A 25,388-nucleotide genomic window follows, 5' to 3' on the forward strand; every position below is an offset into this window, starting at 1 on the left:
GTCTTCTGTTATCAGTCTCTGTCTGATGGATCGATGCCTGCAGGGTGCGCACATACGGCGGTGACGCGTGGACATAGTGACTTTGGTGATACCATTGCTCCCTATTGTCTTCTGTTATCAGTCTCTGTCTGATGGCTCGATGCCTGCAGGGGACGTACATACGGCGGTGACGCGTGGGCATAGTGACTTTGGTGATACCATTGCTCCCTATGGTCCTCCGTTATCAGTCTCTGTCTGATGGCTCGATGCCTGCAGGGGACGTACATACGGCGGTGACGCGCAGACACATTGGAGCAGAATGGTTTGTGGTCCGTTTATTTCAGTCTCTGTCTGATGGCTCGATGCCTGCAGGGGGCGCACATACGGCGGTGACGCGTGGACATAGTGACTGGTGATACCATTGCTCCCTATTGTCCTCTGTTATCAGTCTCTGATGGCTCGCTGCCTGCAGGGGACATACATATGGCGGTGACGCGCAGACACATTGGAGCAGAATGGTTTGTGGTCCGTTTATTTCAGTTGAGGATGAGTACAGAAAAGACATCAGATGCAATATGGAGGGCAAGGCGGAAGCAGGCTGTCGCCATAGCAACATGGCAGCGGGATCCTGGCGCCGGCACTGACGTCACGGCGGCCTCTAGCAGGGCTTCTTGGCGATGCTGGTGAGGATCTGATGCTGCTGAGCGCGGTAAGTGATGACAAAACTGTCACCGACGATCCGACCGCGGCCAAAGTCGTCCACCTTCCCCATGAAGAGATAACTGGCGCCTGCGGATACAGAGACGGCTCAGCGCCACACACCGGGCATTCCTGCAGAGCATCTCTACCGACTGACACAGGGGTCTGCAGAGTATTCCACCTCTGACCGCTGTACATGTCTGCAGCACATCGCACCCTCCACCGCCTGATACACAGCAACTCTGCAGTCTGTACATGTCTGCAGCACATCGCACCCTCCACCTCCTGATACACAGCAACCCTGCAGAGTATTCCACACCTGACCCCTGTACATGTCTGCAGCACATCGCATCCTCCACCTCCTGTTATACAGCAACTCTGCAGAGTATTCCACCCCTGACCCCTGTACATGTCTGCAGCACATCGCACTCTGCACCTCCTGATACACAGCAACTCTGCAGAGTATTCCACCCCTGACCCCTGTACATGTCTGCAGCACATCACACCCTGCACCTCCTGATACACAGCAACTCTGCAGAGTATTCCACCCCTGACCCCTGTACATGTCTGCAGCACATCGCATCCTCCACCTTCTGATACACAGCAACTCTGCAGAGTATTCCACCCCTGACTCCTGTACATGTCTGCAGCACATCGCACCCTGCACCTCCTGATACACAGCAACTCTGCAGAGTGTTCCACCCCTGACTCCTGTACATGTCTGCAGCACATCGCACCCTGCACCTCCTGATACACAGCAACTCTGCAGAGTATTCCACACCTGACCCCTGTACATGTCTGCAGCACATCGCACCCTGCACCTCCTGATACACAGCAACTCTGCAGAGTATTCCACTCCTGACCCCTGTACATGTCTGCAGAACATTGCACCCTCCACCTCCTGATACACAGCAACTCTGCAGAGTATTCCACCCCTGACCCCTGTACGTGTCTGCAGCACATCGCACCATCCACCTCATGATACACAGCAACTCTGCAGAGTATTCCACCCCTGACCCCTGTACATGTCTGCAGCACATTGCACCCTCCACCTCCTGATACACAGCAACTCTGCAGAGTATTCCACCCCTGACCCCTGTACATGTCTGCAACACATTGCACCCTCCACCTCCTGATACACAGCAACTCTGCAGAGTATTCCACCCCTGACCCCTGTACATGTCTGCAGCACATTGCACCCTCCACCTCCTGATACACAGCAACTCTGCAGAGTATTCCACCCCTGACCCTTGTACATGTCTGCAGCACATCGCACCGCTCGGTACACACCTTTCTTCAGGATGGGGCACTTGGGGCACTCGTTCATGATTTGGACGCTCATTATCTTCCCAGCCTTCTGGATGTTCAGATCTCCCTCCTTGTAGGTCTGGATGATGTTGATGCTGGCGAGCAGAGTGCCCTCCTCCTCGCCCTTAACGAGGGTCTTCACGCTGCCAGTCAGCACTGCGGGTAAACGAGGTAGAGGTCAGTGAGGGTCTCCTCAACTGTATGTAACAGATAATAATGCACCCGGACCCTGGACGTGACACCGACTGCACCAATAATGCCCCCAGCGGGCCGCACCTGACACCGACTGCACCAATAATGCCCCCGGCGGGCCGGACCTGACACCGACTGCACCAATAATGCCCCCAGCGGGCCGCACCTGACACAGACTGCACCAATAATGCCCCCGGCGGCTGGACCTGATACAGACTGCACCAATAATGCCCCCGGCGGCTGGACCTGATACAGACTGCACCAATAATGCCCCCAGCGGGCCGCACCTGACACGGACTGCACCAATAATGCCCCCGGCGGGCCGGACCTGACACCGACTGCACCAATAATGCCCCCGGCGGGCCGGACCTGACACCGACTGCAACAATAATGCCCCCGGCGGGCCGGACCTGACACCGACTGCACCAATAATGCTACCAGCAGGCCGGACCTGACACCGACTGCACCAATAATGCCCCCAGCAGGCCGGACCTGACACCGACTGCATCAATAATGCCCCCATTGGGCCGCACCTGACACCAACTGCACCAATAATACCCCCAGCGGGCCGCACCTGACACCGACTGTACCAATAATGCCCCCAGCAGGCCGGACCTGACACTGACTGCACCAATAATGCCCTGGGCAGGCCGGACCTGACACCGACTGCACCAATAATGCCCCCAGCGGGCCGGACCTGACACCGACTGCACCAATAATGCCCCCAGCGGGCCGCACCTGGCACCAACTGCATCAATAATGCCCTAAGCAGGCCGGACCTGACACCGAATGCACCAATAATGCCCCCAGCGGGCCGCACCTGGCACCAACTGCATCAATAATGCCCCCGGCAGGCCGGACCTGACACCGAATGCACCAATAATGCCCCCAGCAGGCCGGACCTGAAACCGACTGCATCAATAATGCCCCCAGCGGGCCGCACCTGACACCGACTGCACCAATAATGCCCTAAGCAGGCCGGACCTGACACCGACTGCACCAATAATGCCCTAAGCAGGCCGGACCTGACACCGACTGCACCAATAATGCCCCCAGCAGTCTGCACCTGACACCTATTGCACTAATAATGCCCCCGGCAGGCTGGACCTGACACCGACTGCACCAATAATGCCCCCAGCGGGCCGGACCTGACACCGACTGCACCAATAATGCCCTGGGCAGGCCGGACCTGACACAGACTGCACCAATAATGCCCCCAGCGGGCCGGACCTGACACCGACTGCACCAATAATGCCCTGGGCAGGCCGGACCTGACACAGACTGCACCAATAATACCCCCAGCGGGCCGGACCTGACACCGACTGCACCAATAATGCCCCCGGTGGGCCGCACGTGACACTGACTGCATCAATAATGCCCCCGGCGGTCTGGACCTGATACCGATTGCACCAATAATGCCCCCGGTGGGCCAGACCTGATATAGACTGCACCAATAATGCCCCCGAAGGGCCGGACCTGATGTAGACTGCACCAATAATGCCCCTGGTGGGCCGCACCTGACACTGACTGCACCAATAATGCCCCCCATGCACCGGACCTGACACTAATTGCACCAATAATGCCCCTGGTGGGCCGGACCTGACACCGACAACATCAATAATGCCCCTGGCAGGCTGGACCTGACACCGGTTGCACCAATAATGCCCCAGCGGTCCGGATCTGACACCCACTGCCCCAATAATGCCCCCCAGGCCCATGATTCTGACATGGCTGTTACCAAACTGGCTGGCACAGAAATGGCTTCCTAGGGTTCCAGTCTTGCGACACTTCTCAGGGCACTTGGCAGCTGAACCTAAAACAAGCAGAAAAAAGACAGATGAGCCCCTAGAAGATCAGTAGATCCCCCCAATACCTGGGCTCCTCTTCACCTGCAGCTGCGGGTGCTGCCGATCCTCTGACTTTTGGCTTAGCGGTACTGGCAGGTTTGGTTGGTTTAGGCTTTGCGTTGGGCTTTGGCGTTGCTTTCTCTATAGGCTTAGCGGTGGGTTTTTGGCTGGACTTAGCTGTGGGTTTTGGGGTGGCCTCAGCTATAGTTTTCTTGCTGGGTTTTTGTGTAGGTTTCTGGGTGGGTTTAGCTGTGGGTTTTGGGGTGGGCTTAGGTTTTGGGGGTGCCTTTGTCCCGGACGGGTGGATGACACTCTTGGTGGTGGGCTTGGATTCGGTGGTTTTCTTCTGCACTTCAGAAACGTCCTTCATCCTGTAGACGGCCTCAAACCCGTCGGCCGTGACACTGAGGTCCGAAACAAACTGGACCAGCATCTCGTTCCCATCAGAGTAGATTGTCCTAGAGGAAATAAACAGTGACGGGGCATCATGGGGGTCCGAGCATGGCCAAAATATCTCCGCTAATGTCTGCTTGCCCACCCCCTGAGACCACCACATCGAACCCTCCCGACCTGCGGTTCTGCTGTGTGAGCTGACATAACCGTGGCGTGTACACACTGCTGAATACTCACGCGGGGGGGACGTCTCCGCAGAATTTCCCAATCTGCAGGTTGTTATCTGTCGCTCCGCCATTGAATATGGCCAAGTAATCGTATCGGCAGTAACTGTCCTCCTCTATGTCGAATTTCCCAAAGGACAGCTCGACTACCTGAGAGACGGAGTGGGGGGTCATTGTACGTCATACAAACCCCCAGACCACCCCAAACAATTCTTCAGTGTCAGTGCACATCACACAGACCCCCAAACCACCCCCATCAATCCTCCGGTGTAAGTGCATGTCACACAGACCCCCAGACCACCAGCAACAATCACACACAGACCCCCAGACCACCACCAACAATCCTCTGCTGTCAGTGCATATCACACATACCCCCAGACCACCCCCAACAATACTCCACAGAGACCCCCAGACCACCCCCAACAATCCTCCACACAGACCCCCAGACCACTACCAACAATCCTCCGGTGTCAGTGCACATCACACAGATCCCCAGACAACAACCAACAATCATACACACAGCCCCCCAGACCACCCCCAACAATACTCCAGAGACCCCCAGACCACTCCCAACAATCCTCCACACAGACCCCCAGACCACCCCCCAACAATCCTCCACACAGACCCCCAGACCACTACCAACAATCCTCCGGTGTCAGTGCACATCACACAGATCCCCAGACAACAACCAACAATCATACACACAGCCCCCCAGACCACCCCCAACAATACTCCAGAGACCCCCAGACCACTCCCAACAATCCTCCACACAGACCCCCAGACCACCCCCCAATAATCCTCCACACAGACCCCCAGACCACTACCAACAATCCTCCGGTGTCAGTGCACATCACACAGATCCCCAGACCACCACCAACAATCATACACACAGCCCCCTAGAACACCACCAACAATCCTATGGTGTCAGTGCATATCACACAGACCCCCAGACCACTCCCAACAATCATACACACAGACCCCCTGACCACTCCCAAGAGTCCACTGGTGTCAGTGCATATCACACAGACCCCCAGACCACCCCCATCATACACAGACCCCCAAACCACCCCCAACAATCATACACACCCCCAAACCACCCCCAACAATCATACACACAGACCCCCAGACTAACTCCAACAATCCTCTGGCATGAGTGCATATCACACAGACCCCCAGACCACCCCCAACAATCATACACACAGCCCCCCAGACCACCCCCAACAATCCTCCGGCGTCAGTGCATATCACACAGACCCCTAGACCACCCCCAACAATCCTCCACACAGACCCCCAGACCACTCCCAACAATCCTCTGGTGTCAGTGCAAATCACACAGACCCCCAGACCACCCCCATCAATCCTCCACACAGACCTCAAGACCACCCCCAACAATCTTCCGGTGTCAGTGCATATCATGAAGACCCCCAGACCACCCCCAACAATCATACACACATACCCCCAGACCACCCCCAACAATCATACACAAAGATCCCCAGACCATTCCCAACAATCCTCCAGTGTCAGTGCATATTACACAGACCCCCAGACTACCCCCAACAATCATACACACAGACCCCCAAACCACCCCCAACAATCCTCTATGTGTCAGTGCATATTACACAGACCCCCAGACCACCCCCAACAGTCATACACACAGACCCCCCAGACCACCCCCAACAATCCTCCAGTGTCAGTGCATATCACACAAACCCCCAGGCCACCACCAACAATCCTCAACACAGACCCCCAGACCACCCCCAACAATCCTCCACGCCGACCCCCAGACCACCCTCCAACAATCCTCTTGTGTCAGTGCATATCACACAGACCCCCAGACCACCCCCAACAATCCTCCACACAGACCCCCAGACCACCCCCAACATTCCTCCACACAGACCCCCAGACCACCCCCAACAATCCTCCTGTGTCAGTGCATATCACACAGACCCCCAGACCACTCCCAATAATCCTCCACACAGACCCCCAGACCACTTCCAACAATCCTCCACACAGACCCCCAGACCACCCCCAACATTCCTCCACACAGACCCCCAGACCACCAACAATCCTCCTGTGTCCGTGCATATCACACAGACCCCCAGACCACTTCCAACAATCCTCCACACAGACACCCAGACCGCCCCCAACAATCCTCCAATGTCAGTGCATATCACACAGACCTAAACCACCCCAACAATCCTCCACACAGACCCCCTGGACACCCCCACCATCCCCCAGGGTACATAATATGCCTGCCATCTACCACCAATTAGTTTGGCCAATGGGCCCTTCTCACCTGGTCTTTTGGGGCCACGATATGCCAGGAGCAGCTTACACCACTGGGGTAATTATTTTCTGGCCAGTTGGGGCTGGTTATACTTCCCTGGGGTTTTTCAAACTTCCCCCCACAGAGGAGATTGTCTGTAATACAGAAGTAATGGAGTCAAAATGTTCAGTCTGTGCCCGATGTCACCGTTCAGGGGTGCTCCCGGGGTCTCATACAGGGGCCTTCCCGAGGTCCCGTACAGGGGCGCTCCCGGGGTCTCGTACAGGGGCCCTCCCGAGGTCTTGTACAGGGGCGCTCCTGGGGTCTCGTACAGGGGCCCTCCCGAGGTCTTGTATAGGGGTGCTCCCGGGGTCTCGTACAAGGGTGCTCCTGGGGTCTCGTACAGGGGCCCTCCCGAGGTCTCGTACAGGGGCGCTCCCGGGGTCTCGTACAGGGGCGCTCCCGGGGTCTCGTACAGGGGCACTCCCGGGGTCTCGTACAGGGGCCCTCCCGGGGTCTCGTACAGGGGCGCTCCCTGGGTCCCTGTACAAGGGTGCTCCCAGGGTCTCGTACAGGGGTGCTCCTGGGGTCCGTGTACAAGGGTGCTCCCGGGGTCTCGTACACTGATGCTTCTGGGGTTGCCGTCCAGGGGCGTACTCTCACCTGACAGCTGTGGGGCCCCAGCACTGTACCAGACCAGGAACCCACGTCCTCCGGTTCCTTCATCTGACACCATCTCCAGCATCATCTGGGAGCCGGTTGACATGAGAGCTCCGGGGCGGAACGTTCCACAGACCCGAGCCAGACGCTGGGAGCCGGTGTCATGGCCATTGTAGATATTGAGGTAGTCATAGCGACATGTGGGGTCCGACTCCATGTCCAGGACACGGAAGGACAGGATGACCACATGACCCTCCGGGACCTGCAAGAGACATATGTCACCTCATGCCTGGCACAGACCTCTCACCTGCAGTCTCCTCCTCACCAGCAGTCTCCTCCTCTCACCCGCAGTCTCCTCCTCTCACCCGCAGTCTCCTCCTCTCACCCGCAGTCTCCTCCTCTCACCCGCAGTCTCCTCCTCTCACCCACAGTCTCCTCCTCTCACCCGCAGTCTCCTCCTCTCACTTGCAGTCTCTTCCTCACCAGCAGTCTCCTCCTCTCACCCGCAGTCTCCTCCTCTCACCCGCAGTCTCCTCCTCTCACCCGCAGTCTCTTCCTCACCAGCAGTCTCCTCCTCTCACCCGCAGTCTCCTCCTCTCACCCGCAGTCTCCTCCTCTCACCCGCAGTCTCCTCCTCTCACCCGCAGTCTCCTCCTCTCACCCCCAGTCTCCTCCTCTCACCTGCAGTTTCCTCCTCTCACCCGCAGTCTCCTCCTCTCACCCGCAGTCTCCACCTCTCACCCGCAGTCTCCACCTCTCACCCGCAGTCTCCACCTCTCACCTGCAGTCTCCTTCTCTCACCAGCAGTCTCCTCCTCACCTGCAGTCTCCTCCTTACCAGCAGTCTCCTCCTCTCACCCCCAGTCTCCTCCTCTCACCCGCTGTCTCTTTCTCACGAGAAGTCTCCTCCTCTCACCCGCAGTCTCCTCCTCTCACCCAGTCTCCTCCTCTCACCTGCAGTCTCTTCCTCACCAGCAGTCTCCTCCTCACCAGCAGTTTCCACCTCTAACCCGCAGTCTCCACCTCTCACCTGCAGTCTCCTCCTCTCACCTGCAGTCTCCTCCTCTCACCTGCAGTCTCCTCCTCTCACCTGCAGTCTTCTCCTCACAGCAGTCTCCTCCTCTCACCCACAGTCTCCTCCTCTCACCCGCAATCTCCTCCTCTCACCCGCAGTCTCCTCCTCTCTCCCGCAGTCTCCTCCTCTCACCCCCAGTCTCCTCCTCTCACCCCCAGTCTCCTCATCTCACCCGCTGTCTCTTTCTCACCTGCAGTCTCATCCTCTCACCTGCAATCTCCTTCTCTCACCTGCAGTCTCCTCCTCTCACTCACAGTCTTTTCCTCTCACCCGCAGTCTCCTCTCACCCACAGTCTCCCCCTCACCCACAGTCTCCTCCTCTCACCCGCAGTCTCTTCCTCACCCGCAGTCTCCTCCTCTCACCCGCAGTCTCCTCCTCTCACCTGCAGTCTCTTCCTCTCACCCAGTCTCCTCCTCTAACCCATAGTCTCCTCCTCTCACTCGCAGTCTCTTCCCCTCACCCGCAGTCTCTTCCTCTCACCCGCAGTCTCCTCCTCTCACCCGCAGTCTCTTCCTCTCACCCGCAGTCTCCTCCTCTCACCTGCAGTCTCCTCCTCTCACCCACAGTCTCCTCCTCTCACCCGCAATCTCTTCCTCTCACCTGCAGTCCCTTCCTCACCCGCAGTCTCCTCCTCACCCGCAGTCTCCTCCTCTCGCCTGCAGTCTCCTCCTCTCACCCGCAGTCTCCTCCTCTCACCCAGTCTCCTCCTCTCACCTGCAATCTCCTCCTCTCCTGCAGTCTCCTCCTCTCACCTGCAGTCTCTTTCTCACCCGCAGTCTCCTCCTCTCACCCGCAGTCTCCTCCTCTCACCCGCAGTCTCCTCCTCTCACCCACAGTCTCCTCCTCTCACCCACAGTCTCCTCCTCTCCTGCAGTCTCCTCCTCTCACCTGCAGTCTCCTCCTCTCACCTGCAGTCTCTTTCTCACCCACAGTCTCCTCCTCTCTCCTGCAGTCTCTTCCTCTCACTCGCAGTCTCTTCCTCTCACCCGCAGTCTCCTCCTCTCGCCTGCAGTCTCCTCCTCTCACCCGCAGTCTCCTCTCACCCACAGTCTCCTCCTCTCACCTGCAATCTCCTCCTCTCCTGCAGTCTCCTCCTCTCACCTGCAGTCTCCTCCTCTCACCTGCAGTCTCCTCCTCTCACCTGCAGTCTCCTCCTCTCTCCTGCAGTCTCTTCCTCTCACTCGCAGTCTCTTCCTCTCACCCGCAGTCTCCTCCTCTCACCTGCAGTCTCTTTCTCACCCGCAGTCTCTTCCTCTCACTCGCAGTCTCTTCCTCTCACTCGCAGTCTCTTCCTCTCACCTGCAGTCTCCTCCTCTCTCCTGCAGTCTCTTCCTCTCACCTGCAGTCTCCTCCTCTCACCCGCAGTCTCTTTCTCACCCGCAGTCTCCTCCATTGCACACATCTCTTGCACTCTCTTACCGTAATCTTCCACACACATTTCTTGTTATGGGGGTAATAGCTTGGAAACCCCTCGCTGGCGATGTATCCGGATTCCCCGCTGAGGTCTCCTCCGCACAGAAACTCGGGCCTGAGGATGGAAGAGCGGAGTGTGAACAGTGACCTGGATCGTGTATGCAGCACATGTGGTGCCGGTCATCACTGTGAGTCTTTTTCTCTACACTTTTGTGACCATTTTGCTTTTCCAGATATTTTAGACAGAGATGCGACTTTTACCAAATATGGTATTTTTTTATGCGTCTCCCTAAGTTTGGTGCAAAACATTGGCGATTATCACGAAGCAAAAAAAAGTGACTTTAATAAATCACAAATGATGAATTGGGTACTATGTGCCAAAAGTAAGTGCACCCCCTCCGGATATTGAACGTCTGTCACACCCCTCCACACAAGTGCGTCTCATCCAGCGCACAGGCGCGTCTCATTCAGCACACAGGCGCGTCTCATCCAGCGCACAGGCGCGTCTCATCCAGCGCACAGGCGCGTCTCGTCCAGCGCACAGGCGCGTCTCATCCCTCACACAGGTGCGTCTCATCCACCCTACAGGTGCGTCTCATCCAGCACACACGTGCGTCTCATCCACCACACAGGTGCATCTCATCCAGCACATAGGTGCGTCTCATCCACTACACAGGTGCATCCAATTTTGCATCTGTGTTTCCTAAGAAAGCAATTGTAACATCAATTGATCTTCAGGGTGCCAGGAATAAAAGAATCCACACTATCCATAAACAGGAATAAAAAAATCCACACTATCCATAAACAGGAATAAAAAAATCCACACTATCCATAAACAGAGAGGTGGTAGGGAACACAGCTAATTTACATGAATTTATATCTCCTAGTCCAGAGGAATTACATCCTAGGGTACTGAAAGAGTTAGCAGAGAAAATTGCAGAACCACTAGCCAGAATCAGGAGAAGTCCCAGAAGATTGGAGAAGGGCAAATGTTGCACCTAATTTCAAAAAAAGGAAAGAAGAAGATGGAGTCATGAAATTACTCTAACTTCTATACCAGGAAAGACCTGTGAACAAATGATTACACAGCATGTAAGTACTTAGTTAAGAATACATTAATTAACCGGAGCCAGCATGGGCTTGTACCAAAAAAGTCATGCCAGATTAATCTTAATTTCTTTCCATGATGGAATCACTGACTGGGCGGATCAGGAAAATGCAGTAGATATTGTATATATTGACTTCAGCAAAGCATTTGATAAAGTAACTCATACTATCCTTATTGAAAAATGACAAGGCTATGGTTAGTTGGATTCATAACTGGTTCAGTGTCGTACTCAAAGTTGTAATAAATGGCCTGGGCACTTTACATGATGGTGGAGGTCTTCTCTGGGTGTGTGGACTTGTGCTGTGAGGACACTATGCCCATGCAGGCCAATGACGCTAGGTTGCCAGGACCAGATGTTAGACAGTCCAATGAAGTGTCACGGCCACTCCTTCCGCTCATTCTTACCCGCTGTGGCGCGCTCCTCCTGCAGGCGCGCGCTCTCTCCTTCATTCTTCTCCGCTCCCTGGCTCTCGGCGGGTGCGCATGCACACCGCCCACTTCAGCACTTCCTTTTTCTGATTTACAGGCGCTCTGTATCTCCTCTCTGTGATCCTGGAGGACCGTGACCCGGAAGTCCTTCAGCAGTCCATGTATATAAAACGATTCCTTCCTCTGCTCCTTGCCTGTCTGTCATTTGTGCTTCTGTGACTCAGGTCCACCTTTGTCTTTGCACTACCTGTTTTGAGTCTCCACTCTGTCCAGCCAGTTCAGCTTCTCTGTCTCTCCCAGGCTTCCTTGTTTCCTCGTCCAGTCCGGTCCTCCCAGTGTCCTCTCTATACTCTGTTAGTCTGGTGTCTCTGTTCTGTCCTGCTTCCTTTGTGTCTTCCCCTTCGCAGAGCTCCTTTGGTCTTGCCGGTACCCAGCTCTTACCTAACTGTACTTCATCTTACCCCGCTCTGTCCGTCCTACGCCTAGCTTCTCTATTTTGTACTTCCTACTACCTGTCTCTGGGTTCCAGCTTCTGCGGCAATAGTCTCCCTTGGGTCTGCCCCTAACGCTCCCTGTATAGGGGGTGGTCTACCTGGTCAGCTCACCCTTGGGAGGTTCGTTGTTGTGGATCTGTAGGTCCACCCCAGGTATTCCAATAGGACTGCACTCAGATGACATCTGAGTGCAATCTGATTCTCACAGTACAGACAGGCCATGGACCCCGCTGGGACCTCGACTCCAACTCAGAAGGAGTTATTGTTCCTATGGGAGAACTAGTCCAGGATTATGTCCTTTTTGAACTCCATGGAGTCTCTCCGTGCTACAGGCTGCTGATCCCGGTAGTGCTTCGCAGCTGGCTGCTCTCCAACTGGAGTTAGCTCAACAGCGAGATACTCAACCCCATATACTTAATTTTATGGCTTCAGTGGATGATCGCTTTCGTGCTCTTCAAGCTTCTGCTCCCGTTTCCCCTCCAGCCTCAGTCCCTCACCCACCTCCTCGTCTGGCTAAACCTCCTCGCTATAGTTGGGATCCCAAATTGTGTAGAGGTTTCTAAACCAATGCCAGCTCCACTTTGAGTTACTTCCCTTGTAGTATCCCACTGACCGTGCTAAGGTAGCCTTTGTAATTTCACACCTGGAGGGTGAGGCTTTGGCATGGGTTAATCCTCTCTGGGAGCGGGATCATTCTCTCGTTTCTCAACTTTCTTGATACTTTTCGCAAGGTATTTGATGAACCAGGTCGTTTGGCCTCTACCACCGAGTCCCTTTTTAACCTCCATCTAGGAAAGTACTGCGCTGGCGCTGATGGCAGAGGCATGTTTTAGAGAGCGAAAAGCATCTTCAGCCTCCGAAGACCAAACGTGAGGGTTAGATCCTTTATGAGTCAAAGCTGAAATTGAGGCGACCGGAGAGGAAAAATGTGGGATAAACTGCCGATAATAATTTTCGAATCCGAGAAAGCGTTGAATTGCCTTTAGTCCCTGCGGACGCGGCCAGTTAAGCACAGCAGACACTTTATCAGGGTCCATCCGCAAACCAGAATCAGAAATGACATAGCCAAGAAATGGTAGCGAAGTTTGTTCAAAAACGCACTTTTCGAGTTTGGCGTAAAGATGGTTTTCTCTTAGTCGAGACAGAACTTGGCAGACGTGTCTTCTGTGGGAAGCTAGATCCGAAGAAAACACAAGACTGTCGTCCAAATATACCACTACACTGGAGTAGAGTAAGTCCCGGAAAACATCATTCACAAACTCTTGAAACACCGCTGGAGCATTACACAGGCCGAAAGGCATGACTAAATATTCATAGTGGCCATCTCAGGTGTTGAAGGCAGTTTTCCATTCGTCACCAGAGCAAATACGGATGAGGTTGTAGGCTCCACGAAGATCCAGTTTCGTAAATATACGTGCTCCCCTAAGACGATCAAACAACTCAGGAATTAGTGGAAGTGGATACTTGTTCTTGATCGTGAGGTTGTTGAGACCACGGTAGTCTATACAAGGACGGAGGGTTCCATCCTTCTTAACAAAGAAAAAACCTGCGCCTGCTGGAGAGGATAAAGCCTTTAGCTAGATTCTCCTGAATGTATTCAGACATGGCTTGTGTCTCGGTAGGAGACAACGGGTAGATTCGACCTCGAGGCGGAGTAGAGCCTGGTACAAGATCAATTGGGCAGTCGCATGGTCGATGCGGAGGCAAGGTCTCTGCTTCTCTCTTATTGAAGACATCCAAAAAAGCCTGATACGAGGAAGGTAGATTTGAGGACTCAGAAATAAGACGAGAAGGTTTTCTTGGCTGAACCGGAAGAAGACAGTTCTTCTGACAGAAGAGACCCCAATGCAGGATTTCACCTGACCTCCAGTCAAGAGTGGGCTCGTGAATCCTCAACCAAGGAAGACCAAGCACAATAGTATGAGACAAGGTAGGAAGCACATAGAAGGCGATATTTTCCTGATGCAGAATTCCAATTTGAAGCTCCAATTATTCGGTAACCAAGGTAACGGACTCCCGCAGAGTCCCACAATCTCCTAACAGCCTTGAGATGGATGAAATTCCCAGTCGCCCCAGAATCTATATAGGCAAAATCAGAAAAACGCTCATCACCCAAATGCAAAAGAACAGAAAGAGCAAGGGGTTGAGAGGGTTCAGAGACACCTAGGGAGACCTCTCTTACCTGCCCTAGGTGGAGGCGTTTCCCGGCCTGACTGGACAAGAATGCAAAAGATGTGATGCACTGCCGCAATAGAAGCAAAGACCTTGGGTTAGCCAGAGATCTTCTTCCGGACAACTGGCTATCTGTGGTTTCTTTTCCAAGATCTTCTCAGTCTCTGAAAGAAATTACACCATTGGCGACAAGGAACTATTGGCCATCAAGTTGGCGTTGGAGGAGTGGCGGTATCTGTTAGAAGGAGCTGTTCATCCTTTTAAGATCTATACTGACCACAAGAATCTGGAGTATATCTGCTCAGAGCAAAGACTTAACCCCCGACAAGCCAGATGGTCATTATTCTTTGCCTGCTTTGACTTTGAATTACATTTCCGTCCCGGCGACAAGAAGCTCAAGGCTGATGCTTTATCCAGATCTTTTCTCGCATCCGATACGGAAGAGGAGCCTTCACACATTGTGGATCCAAGCAAAATCATTCTTGTGGCTCCGGTTAGCATGTCTTCCTTGCCCCCTGGTAAGACCTTTGTCCAGGAGAATGAGAGGACTCAAGTTCTACGTTGGGGTCATGCCTCTAAACTGGCAGGCCATGTGGGATATAAGAAGACACTTGCTCTCATTTCGCACCACTATTGGTGGCCATCTCTTCTTCCGGATGTCCGAGGTTTTGTCGCTGCATGTCCTTCGTGTACAAGGAACAAGGTTCCTAGACGTCTGCCCTCCGGTCTCCTGCATCCGCTTCCAGTTTCTTTGGCTCCATAGCAACATATTGCAATGGATTTCATTACCAATTTACCCCGTCTTCTGGTCATATTTGTGGTCGTAGATCGATTCTCCAAGATGGCTCATTTCGTTCCTTTGCCAGGCTTACCTTCTGCTCCAGAATTGGCAAGAATCTTCATTACTCATTGTCACGGATCCCTACTCCGTGGCATCACTAATTTGTCACGTGCCTGCTCTTACACGTGACTTGGGGTTGTGTCTGCAAGGGTTAATCTATCTCCCCACTCTCCGTCCAGCATTCAACCTCTGTCCTATGCTGTAATGGAAGCGTAAATCACACACTGACCCAGGCCACACACCCGCCCATACGCGCTGCCACCACTCACCGAATACATGGGTGATGAGTCTCAGAAATAATACTAATAAAAATATGTCTATCACTCATAAGGCTCACACACTTTAGGCTATGGATTCTTTTAGAACATTCAAGGTTCAACTTGTTAAAGTTTTATACTTTAATAACAAAAGGGTCAGTGCTTACAATAAGAAAAAGTATAAAAATATGATAAAAAGAAATACAACTTATGCAAAACAGTATCAAAATAAACAGGAGAAAACTTACAGAAATTATCTAACTGGTAGTTGCTTTCTGCTCCCTGAGGGGGGGTGAATGGAGTTGGTGGAACACATCAGCTTCTCAGGCTACCCTCACATGTGAACACCGTTCTCTGTCTGCAGCCTAAATTTATAACTTTGGTCTGAGGTCAGGTTTCTAGACCGCCCCTCAGGTCAATATCATAACTGCTGCCTGTTTGATTGGGCCACGGCCGCACCCGCAATGAATATATTATTTTCTCTTGTGGAAAAAGGTTCTCAGGGATAGATTCCCTCAGGCCGCAATTAGCGTCTCCCCTCCAATACCTAGAAGGTGCCAAATGTTGCTTTTCTTCTCGGCCCTAGCTAGACCCCCTGGTGAGATATGGAGACAGAATTTCTACTAGTCCCAATGAAGTACCTATTAACACCTAGGTGCGACTTGCCTTCAGGACAGATGTTACATTATCACTAATCACACATATAACCCTAGACATATGTCACTACACACATATAGATATATATACACATATTTCACCACACTCATCTTCCGAATTCACGGTTTCCCGCTACACATTGTCTCTGATAGAGGAGTCCAGTTCACCTCTCGATTCTGGCGGGCTCTTTGCAAACTAATGAACGTTTCTTTAGATTTCTCTACAGCTTACCATCCACAGACCAACGGACAAGCAGAGCGCACAAACCAAATTCTAATGACTTATCTTCGTCATTTTTCCAACGGTCATCAAAATGACTGGTCTGATTTGCTTCCATAGGCCAAGTTTGCATACAATAACCATATCAATGTTTCTTCTTCCAAGTCTCCCTTCTTTATTGTCTACGGGCAACATCCTGGTATTCCTCTGCCGGTACTTCCTGTCTCAGGTGTGCTGGCGGACAATCTTCTGTCCGAGGAGTTCTCCAGGGTCTGGCGGGAGACCAAAATCTCATTAGAACAGGCTCAGGCCAGGACTAAGAGACATGCTGATAAGAGACGCCTGGATCCTCCGTTATTTCAGCCAGGTGATAAGGTGTGGTTGTCTTCCAAGTTTATTTGTCTTAAAATCCCCTCATATAAACTGGGTCCACGCTACGTAGGTCCTTTCGAAGTTTTGTCTCATATCAATGATGTTGCCTACAAATTGAAATTGCCCACCTCACTTCACATCCCCAACTCTTTTCATGTCTCCCTTCTAAAACCTGTCGTTTTCAATCAGTTCCATGTTTCTCCTCCTCAAACTCCTATACCTGTCACCGACTCAGATGTCTTTGAGGTTAAGGACATTCTTGCCATGAAAAAGTCTCGAGGTAAAACTCTCTTTTTGGTTGATTGGAAGGGTTTTGGTCCTGAAGAGAGGTCTTGGGAGCCCCGTGAGAACATACAAGCTCCTCAGATTTTATCCAGGTTTCTGTCTGGTCTTAGAAAGGAGGGTGCTAAGGGGAGGGGTACTGTCACCGCCGCTCCCCCCACTCATACTTACCCGCTGCGGCACGCTCCTCCTGCAGGCGCGCGTCCTCTCCTTCATTCTTCTCCGCTCCCCGGTTCTCGTCGGGTGCGCATGCGCACCGCCCACTCCAGCACCTCCTCTTTCTGATTTACAGGCGCTCTGTATCTCCTCTCTGTGATCCTGGATAACTGTAAAGGCCCCTTCACATTAAGCGACGCTGCAGCGATACCGACAACGATCCGAATCGCTGCAGCGTCGCTGTTTGGTCGCTGGAGAGCTGTCACACAGACCGCTCTCCAGCGACCAACGATGCCGGTAACTAGGGTAAACATCGGGTAACTAAGCGCAGGGCCGCGCTTAGTAACCCGATGTTTACCCTGGTTACCATGCTAAAAGTAAAAAAAAACAAACACTAGATACTTACCTACCGCTGTCTGTCCTCCAGCGCTGCGCTCTGCTTCTCTGCTCTCCTCCTGTACTGTCTGGGAGCCGGAAAGCAGAGCAGTGACGTCACCGCTCTGCTCTCCGGCTCACAGCCAGTACAGGAGGAGTGCAGAGCACAGCGCTGGAGGACAGACAGCGGTAGGTAAGTATCTAGTGTTTGTTTTTTTTTACTTTTAGCATGGTAACCAGGGTAAACATCGGGTTACTAAGCGCGGCCCTGCGCTTAGTTACCCGATGTTTACCCTGGTTACCAGTGAAGACATCGCTGGATCGGTGTCACACACGCCGATCCAGCGATGTCTCCAGGGAGTCCAGCGACGAAATAAAGTTCTGGACTTTATTCAGCGACCAATGATCTCCCAGCAGGGGCCTGATCGTTGGTCGCTGTCACACATAACGATTTCATTAACGATATTGTTGCTACGTCACAAATAGCAACGATATCGTTAACAATATCGTTATGTGTGAAGGTACCTTAACCCGGAAGTCCTTCAGCACTCCATGTATATAAGGCGATTCCTTCCTCTGCTCCTTGCCTGTCTGTCATTTGTGCTTCTGTGACTCAGGTCCACCTTTATCTTTGCACTGCCTGTTTTGAGTCTCCGCTCGGTCCAGCTAGTTCAGCTTCTCTGTCTCTCCCAGGCTTCCTTGTTTCCTCGTCCAGTCCTCCCCGTGTCCTCTTCGTACCTTGTAGTCTGGTGTCTCTGTCCTGTCCTGCTTCCTTTGTGTCTTCCCCTTCGCAGAGCTCCTTTGGTCTTGCCGGTACCCAGCTCTTACCTAACTGTACTTCATCTTACCCCACTCTGTCCGTCCTACGCCTAGCTTCTCTATTTTGTACTTCCTACTACCTGTCTCCAGGTTCCAGCTTCTGCGGCAATAGTCTCCCTTGGGTCTGACCCTAACGCTCCCTGTATAGGGGGTGGTCTACCTGGTCAGCTAACTCTTGGGAGGTTCGTTGTTGTGGATCTGCGGGTCCACCCCAGGTATTCCAATAGGACTGCACTCGGATGACATCTGAGTGCAGTCTGATTCTCACATGAGGGAGATGACTATTCAAAAATAAACTCTTTACTGAGCAGAAACTTGGTAGGGAATATGTACAAGAGATAGTGAGTACACTTAGCGACACTCAAGAATGCGGCACTGCTTGACTTTGAACCTTAGGTCCTTTATCTATGCATTTCAAAGGCTCTATTTAACTTGCTACCAGGAAGTTGGCACTTTCCCTCGCACTCTGGGCTAGTCCCAAACATTAACTCTCACTATCCCTACTGTCAAATTCCAAACATTATCAACATTGTTAACACAAGTCACAATTCTCATACATCACAGCTCACATTACAACCTCGGCCATCCAGAACCTGTAATTCACCATCACACTCCTACACATAACGTAGATCATCAGATGCTTGTGAAAAATACCAAGCCACTCTCCTGCACTTTACTTAGATCCAATTCTATAGATGATTTCGAGCCACTCTCCTGCATATTACTTAGACCAGATAATGTTGCTTTCTTTTGTGTCAGCCGGTCCTCTAAGTTAGGACCCTGGAACTTACGATCATGCAAGCCCTTTTTACTGTCTTCCTAACCCGGCACCAGTTCCTCAGGTTAATTTGGCCCCATCGAACAAGGGTCCTCGAGTCAACACAGACTTTTTTTCTGTGAGAGTAGCCCTTCATATTAAGGGCAGCCCTTCATATTAAGGGCACAGTCCATTGTCCAGCATCAATCCTTGGACAGAGATGCAATCCTTAGCTCAACATCTGTCCATGAGACTGGAATACACACAGTCTCTTTGGTATTTTGTCCTTACTGGATAAGGCTCAGTCCTTGACTGGGGATGTAGGACCCTCCAGCGATTGTAGTATCTCTTAATCCAGCAGGGCAATGTGCAACAAACAAAAACGAGGGGGAAAACAACTTCGGCCATCCGTGGCCATAAACATAGGGGAGTCTTGGATAAATAGGTTATTGACCAGCTGGAACCTTGGCCCCCAGAAATCTCGAACTGTTCCTCTTATCGGGTGCAACTGGCACAATGTGGCATTTTTCAGTTCATTCTCCATTCCTTCTCTAAAACAGGTCATCAACCAATGACATTCAGACCCAGGTCTCCTTGGCCTCAATTCTCCCCATGTACTCAGCTGAATGAGCAACCTGGGTCACATATACCATGGCTGGATTGGCTGCTACCTCCGGTAGTCCCATGGTTATTTTCTCCACCGAGGGACCATGGATACTCGAGTTGCTTTCCCCACTATTATTCCCGGGGGTGTCACTGCCTCAGGAACTGACAGGTCTCGCTGAGGCTCCACTGCTGCTGGCATTTCTTTAGCCTCTGATCTTATCCTTGAGACCTCTATCGTGAACCACCCCCACGGCCCATCTTCCTTCAAGAACTGGACCCGTTCTCAAGGCTGTAGACTAGGACTGCAGCGAAGAGAGCTGGCATTCAAACACTTTGTTCCATGTGCTCTCTTCCACCATGAAGCCAAAGCCCCTATCGCGGTCAAAGTATACCACCACTCCCTGGAATCATCTGCTGAACTAACTCTTCTCCACCGGGGCTCTCCAGTTGGGCCCAGACCCACTCCTCTCTCCTCTCTTCGAACTGTACTACTCCTGCAATCCTGCAATCCACTCCACACGGGTGACATGAGGTGCGCGCCCAGTGTTGAGGACCACTTCTGGCATCGGTGGGTGACCCTGCGGTGTCTGGGCCCATAGGATCTCCAGGTACTTGGCCCTACTATGGGCCTCGCACCAGTCAGTTGTAAAAAGCTCAGGCTCTTGTTTCCATCTGAACTCTGTCTTTTCCGTCAGGCTGCCCGGCCTCACCTGTTCCTCCATGGCTGCCATTAGTTGACGCAACGTCCTGCACCAATCTTTCCTTAGAGCAACCCACTTTGTGCCACCAGCAACTCCCACTCCACCATCATGATTCGGCACTGCTCTCTTGCTGACTTCCAACCCACAAATGGCGCCGCCTCTTTCGCTGCTTGAGGCTGGTCACGGCTCTGCTTTTCACTAGGTGGGGTTTTCTCGTGCTCACCATCGCGTTTCTCTGACTCCTCTGCCCATTCTCTGGAGTCACAACTTTCTGGTTGGGCCTTTTCCTTCCTCTTCGTTCTTCTATAATATAGGTCGCACTTTCAATAGGTGTAATCTCCTTAGGGCTGGACACAACTTTGCACCCTTTTGTTACTTCTATGCCCACGATGGGCAGGTCCTTCCTGTTGTTCTGCACCACTCACCTCCATTGCAGAATCCATGCTTGGTGCCATCTTAGACCACATAACAGTCGCCATCCTCCAAATAACTCGAGTCTTCCCCGCATCACTCTGCTCTTCCAGCTGCCAGACTTGATCCTGCCGACTACGCTAAGTATGATGTGGTACAGGGTGGTCTCCTTCGATGAGCAGCTCGGCTGTGGTGCCCCCTGCATGTTACATGAAGGTGGGGGTTCTGGCTGGGTGTGTAGACTTGTACTGTGAGGGTGCTATGCCCGTGCAGACCACATGTAACCGATGCCACTAGTTTGCCAAGACCAGATGTTGGACAGTACAATGAGGGAGACAACCGTTCAAAAGTAAACTTGTTACTGAGCAGTAACTTAATAGGGAATAGTAGATAGCGGGCACAAAGTCTTATGGACGTTTCCTTCACCACTCAGCAGTTTCCACACACAGATTCCTTCCTGTTTACTCTCTTGTCCTCTATCTTCACCTTTCCTTTTTACTCTGTTTGTCCTCTGTATTCACGGTTTCTCCCCACAGTCATGAACTCATCCCGCCGTTCAGCATCTTCTCTGCCCAAGGCCCAACTCGACACCACAGTCATGTACTCGTCCCACGGTTCAGCGTCTTCTCTCCCCACAGCCCAGGTTGACACCACGGTCATGAACTCATCCCGCCGTTCAGCATCTTCTCTGCCCAAGGCCCAACTCAACACCACAGTCATGAACTCATCCCGCCGTTCAGCATCTTCTCTCCCCACAGCCCAGCTTGACACCACGGTCATGAACTCATCCTGCCGTTCAGCATCTTCTCTCACCACAGCCCAGCTCAACACCACAGTCATGTACTCATCCCGCGGTTCTGCATCTTCACCCCCCAGGAGCTTTGGTGCCAGTAAGTCCCGTACTTCTCTTCTCTAGTGCTGACGCTCTGGAACTCCTACCTGGGGTACTTTCTTCATCTTGCATTCTCTGTTCCGTCCTGGCCCGTTACCTTCAGGACTTATAAACTCTGGGCCTTTCTGCTAGGCCTCCTCTCCCAGGACCTGTTTCCAGAAAATCACTCTATCCTTTTGTTCTTGGTCTCCACTCAGCTAGGGACACCCAAGAATGCGGCACTGCTCACTTTGGACCTTAGGTCTTTTCTCTATGCACTCCAGGCCCTATCTAACTTGGTACCAGGAAACTGTCAGTTTTCCTTCAACTTAGCCCCTTCCACTCTCAGCTAGTCCCAAACATAAAATCTAACTATCCCTTCTGTCAAACTACACACACTATCAACATTATTAACACAAGTCACAAATCACCTTATACATCACAGTTTATATTACACATTACAACCATTTACATATTCTTCAAAGGGGAACGGGTGTGACATGTCCATCTTCTTGCACAGGTGCATCTCATCCAGAACCCAGGTGCATCTCCTCCAACACACAGATGCATCTCATCCCCACAAACAAACATCAAGGAAGTGCACACAATGCCAGGAGTCTGCTGAAAAGCACAGTACTGGATGGATGTCCAGCAAACTGATGTAGATATGATGCTCTGGGGTTCACATACTTTAGGTATTGCAGTATATATAAAAGCAGAAGACTAACATTATTCAGAGCAAAAGATGCGGTGTGTGTGATGCAGTGACCCATGTTTCAGCCAGGGGGCGCTGTATGTGCTCCTCAGGATACGCATGGAGTCGTATCTGTAATGGTGATAATGAAACAGTGTCCGGCATGATTGTAAATGGCCGGTATGTGTCGTAGAGGGTGTCTGCGCTGTAAGCCTGTAGTATTGTTGCTCTGGGACCTGTAGTCCCACAAATATTTGTATAGTTAAAAGGGAGGCTTGCAGGGTTAGTCGGAGAGCTGGGCGGGACTGACTAACTACACACACACCTCGCACATATGGGGGTGGTTACAGCTACATAATGTGACCAGGGTGTGAGTCACATGTTCAGAGTGTATGGCTTGTGTGTTGGAATGTCCTGGAGTGGACTGGATTCCTGGAAGCACATGATAAGGCCATGGACTGATGGCCTGTGTGTTGGAAGTGCCTGTGACTGGACTTCCTGAATAGCACATGGAGAGGCCGTATCTGCAGAGCCTGGGACGGCTACTGTGTTGGGGAAGCTACAGTTCCTACTGTGAGTCTGGACTATCTGAGGTGCCCTGGTCACAAGGACGGTGACCCCAGTGAGGCAGCTTTCCCCTGGGAACCAGGACTGACAGGAGTGAGTGTGTGGAGCAGGAGCTCCTGTAAGGTAACTCCAGTTAAAAGGGGTTATGGGCAGAGAAGTATCTGCCATTAGAACAGACTGTCGGTGTTTGTTGTGTTCCGTGGACGTTAATGAACTGTTCGGTGAGTTAAAGCTGTACACTATAAAGTGCTATGGACTATGTGTAGGCCTGTGATATGCAACATGGCTTACGGTGCGGTTTCTGATGCTTAAATAAACCATATAGACTGTTATTTGTGAGAAACCGTGCCTGAGTGCATTAATCCCGTTGCCAAGCGAGTGTCCCCCAACCCACTCAGGTAGCGCTATCTCCCAGCGGATACACAGAGGAGGGTGGGGAGGCTTCCGGAAATGTTTGTTTTTTTCTCCACTTTATTACACCACAGGACATATCAGTCTCTATAAATCCTTGGATTATTATAGTTCAGTATTATTATCAGGCATTGTTATACATCGTTATTGGGTCCCGTGGTTTATTACCATTATGTTTTATGATAGATTTTTACGGATTATCACCATGGATTATTATGAATCATCACTATGAATTATTACTGTGGATTATTATGGATCATCACTATGGATTATTACAGATTATCATTATGGATTATTATGGATTATCACTAAGGATTATTACATATTATCATTATGGATTATTATGGATTATCACTAAGGATTATTACAGATTATCATTATGGATTATTACTGATTATCACCATGAATTATTATGAATCATCACTATGAATTACTACTGTGGATTATTATGGATCATCACTATGGATTATTACAAATTATCACTATGGATTATTATGGATTATCACGAAGAATTTTTACAGATTATCACTATGGATTATTATGGATCATCACTATGGATTATTGCGGATTATCATTATGGATTATGATGGATTATCACTAAGGATTATTACATATTATCATTATGAATTATTATGGATTATCACTATGGATTATTACAGATTATCATTATGGATTATTATGGATTATCACTATGGATTATTACAGATTATCACTATGGATTATTATGGATCATCACTATGGTTTATTATGAATCATCAATATGGATTATTTCAGATTATCACTATGGATTATTTCAGGTTATCACTATGGATTATTACAGATTATCACTATGGATTATTATGGATCATCACTATGGATTATCACTATGGATTACTATGAATCATCACTATGGATTATTACAGATTATCATTATGGATTATTATGGATTATCACTATGGATTATTACAGATTATCATTATGGATTATTATAGATCATCACTATGGATTATCACAATGGATTACTATGAATCATCACTATGGATTATTATGGATAATCACTACGTATTATTACAGATTATCATTATGGATTATCACTAAGGAATATTACATATTATCATTATGAATTATTATGGATTATCACTAAGGATTATTACAGATTATCATTATGGATTATTATGGATTATCACTATGGATTATTACAGATTATCACTATGGATTATTATGGATCATCACTATGGTTTATTATGAATCATCAATATGGATTATTTCAGATTATCACTATGGATTATTTCAGATTATCACTATGGATTATTACAGATTATCACTATGGATTATTATGGATCATCACTATGGATTATTGCGGATTATCACTATGGATTATTACAGATTATCATTATGGATTATGATGGATTATCACTATGGATTATTACAGATAATCCATAGTGATGATTCATAATAATCCATAGTGATGATCCATAATAATCCATAGTGATAATCCATAATAATCCATAATGATCATCTGTAATAATCCTTAGTGATAATCCATAATAATTCATAATGATAATATGTAATAATCCTTAGTGATAATCCATAATAATCCATAATGATAATCCGCAATAATCCATAGTGATGATCCATAATAATCCATAGTGATAATTTGTAATAATCCATAGTGATGATCCATAATAATCCACAGTAATAATTCATAGTGAGGATTCATAATAATCCATGGTGATAATCCGTAATAATCCATAATGATAATCTGTAATAATCCTTAGTGATAATCCATAATAATCCATAATGATAATATGTAATCATCCTTAGTGATAATACATAATAATCCATAATGATAATCTGTAATAATCCATAGTGATGATCCATAATAATCCATAGTGATAATTACAGATTATCATTATTTATTATTATGGATTATCACTAAGGATTATTACATATTATCATTATGGATTATTATGGATTATCACTAAGGATTATTACAGATTATCATTATGGATTATTACGGATTATCACCATGGATTATTATGAATCATCACTATGAATTATTACTGTGGATTATTATGGATCATCACTATGGATTATTACAAATTATCACTATGGATTATTATGGATCATCACTATGGATTATTGCGGATTATC

The 25,388-nt window shown here is 50.2% G+C and overlaps 1 protein-coding gene across 1 annotated transcript in view; it reads right to left on the reverse strand.

Annotated features, from left to right (window-relative positions):
* Nucleotides 1-495: 495 nt before the first annotated feature.
* The window catches only part of PCOLCE (procollagen C-endopeptidase enhancer), a 66,254-nt gene continuing 41,361 nt past the window's right edge, over nt 496-25,388 (reverse strand). Inside the window, exons 2-9 of the mRNA XM_069767521.1 lie at nt 10,063-10,171; nt 7,572-7,830; nt 6,939-7,063; nt 4,656-4,792; nt 4,068-4,483; nt 3,917-3,991; nt 1,969-2,142; nt 496-768 (exon numbers count right to left, since the gene is read on the reverse strand). Of these exons, the coding sequence (XP_069623622.1) occupies nt 638-768; nt 1,969-2,142; nt 3,917-3,991; nt 4,068-4,483; nt 4,656-4,792; nt 6,939-7,063; nt 7,572-7,830; nt 10,063-10,171 (1,426 nt within the window). The 3' untranslated portion in view covers nt 496-637. The remainder of the gene's footprint in view (nt 769-1,968; nt 2,143-3,916; nt 3,992-4,067; nt 4,484-4,655; nt 4,793-6,938; nt 7,064-7,571; nt 7,831-10,062; nt 10,172-25,388) is intronic.

The sequence above is a fragment of the Ranitomeya imitator genome, chromosome 4, assembly GCF_032444005.1.
Source record: "Ranitomeya imitator isolate aRanImi1 chromosome 4, aRanImi1.pri, whole genome shotgun sequence".
In the NCBI taxonomy this organism is placed as follows: domain Eukaryota; kingdom Metazoa; phylum Chordata; class Amphibia; order Anura; family Dendrobatidae; genus Ranitomeya; species Ranitomeya imitator.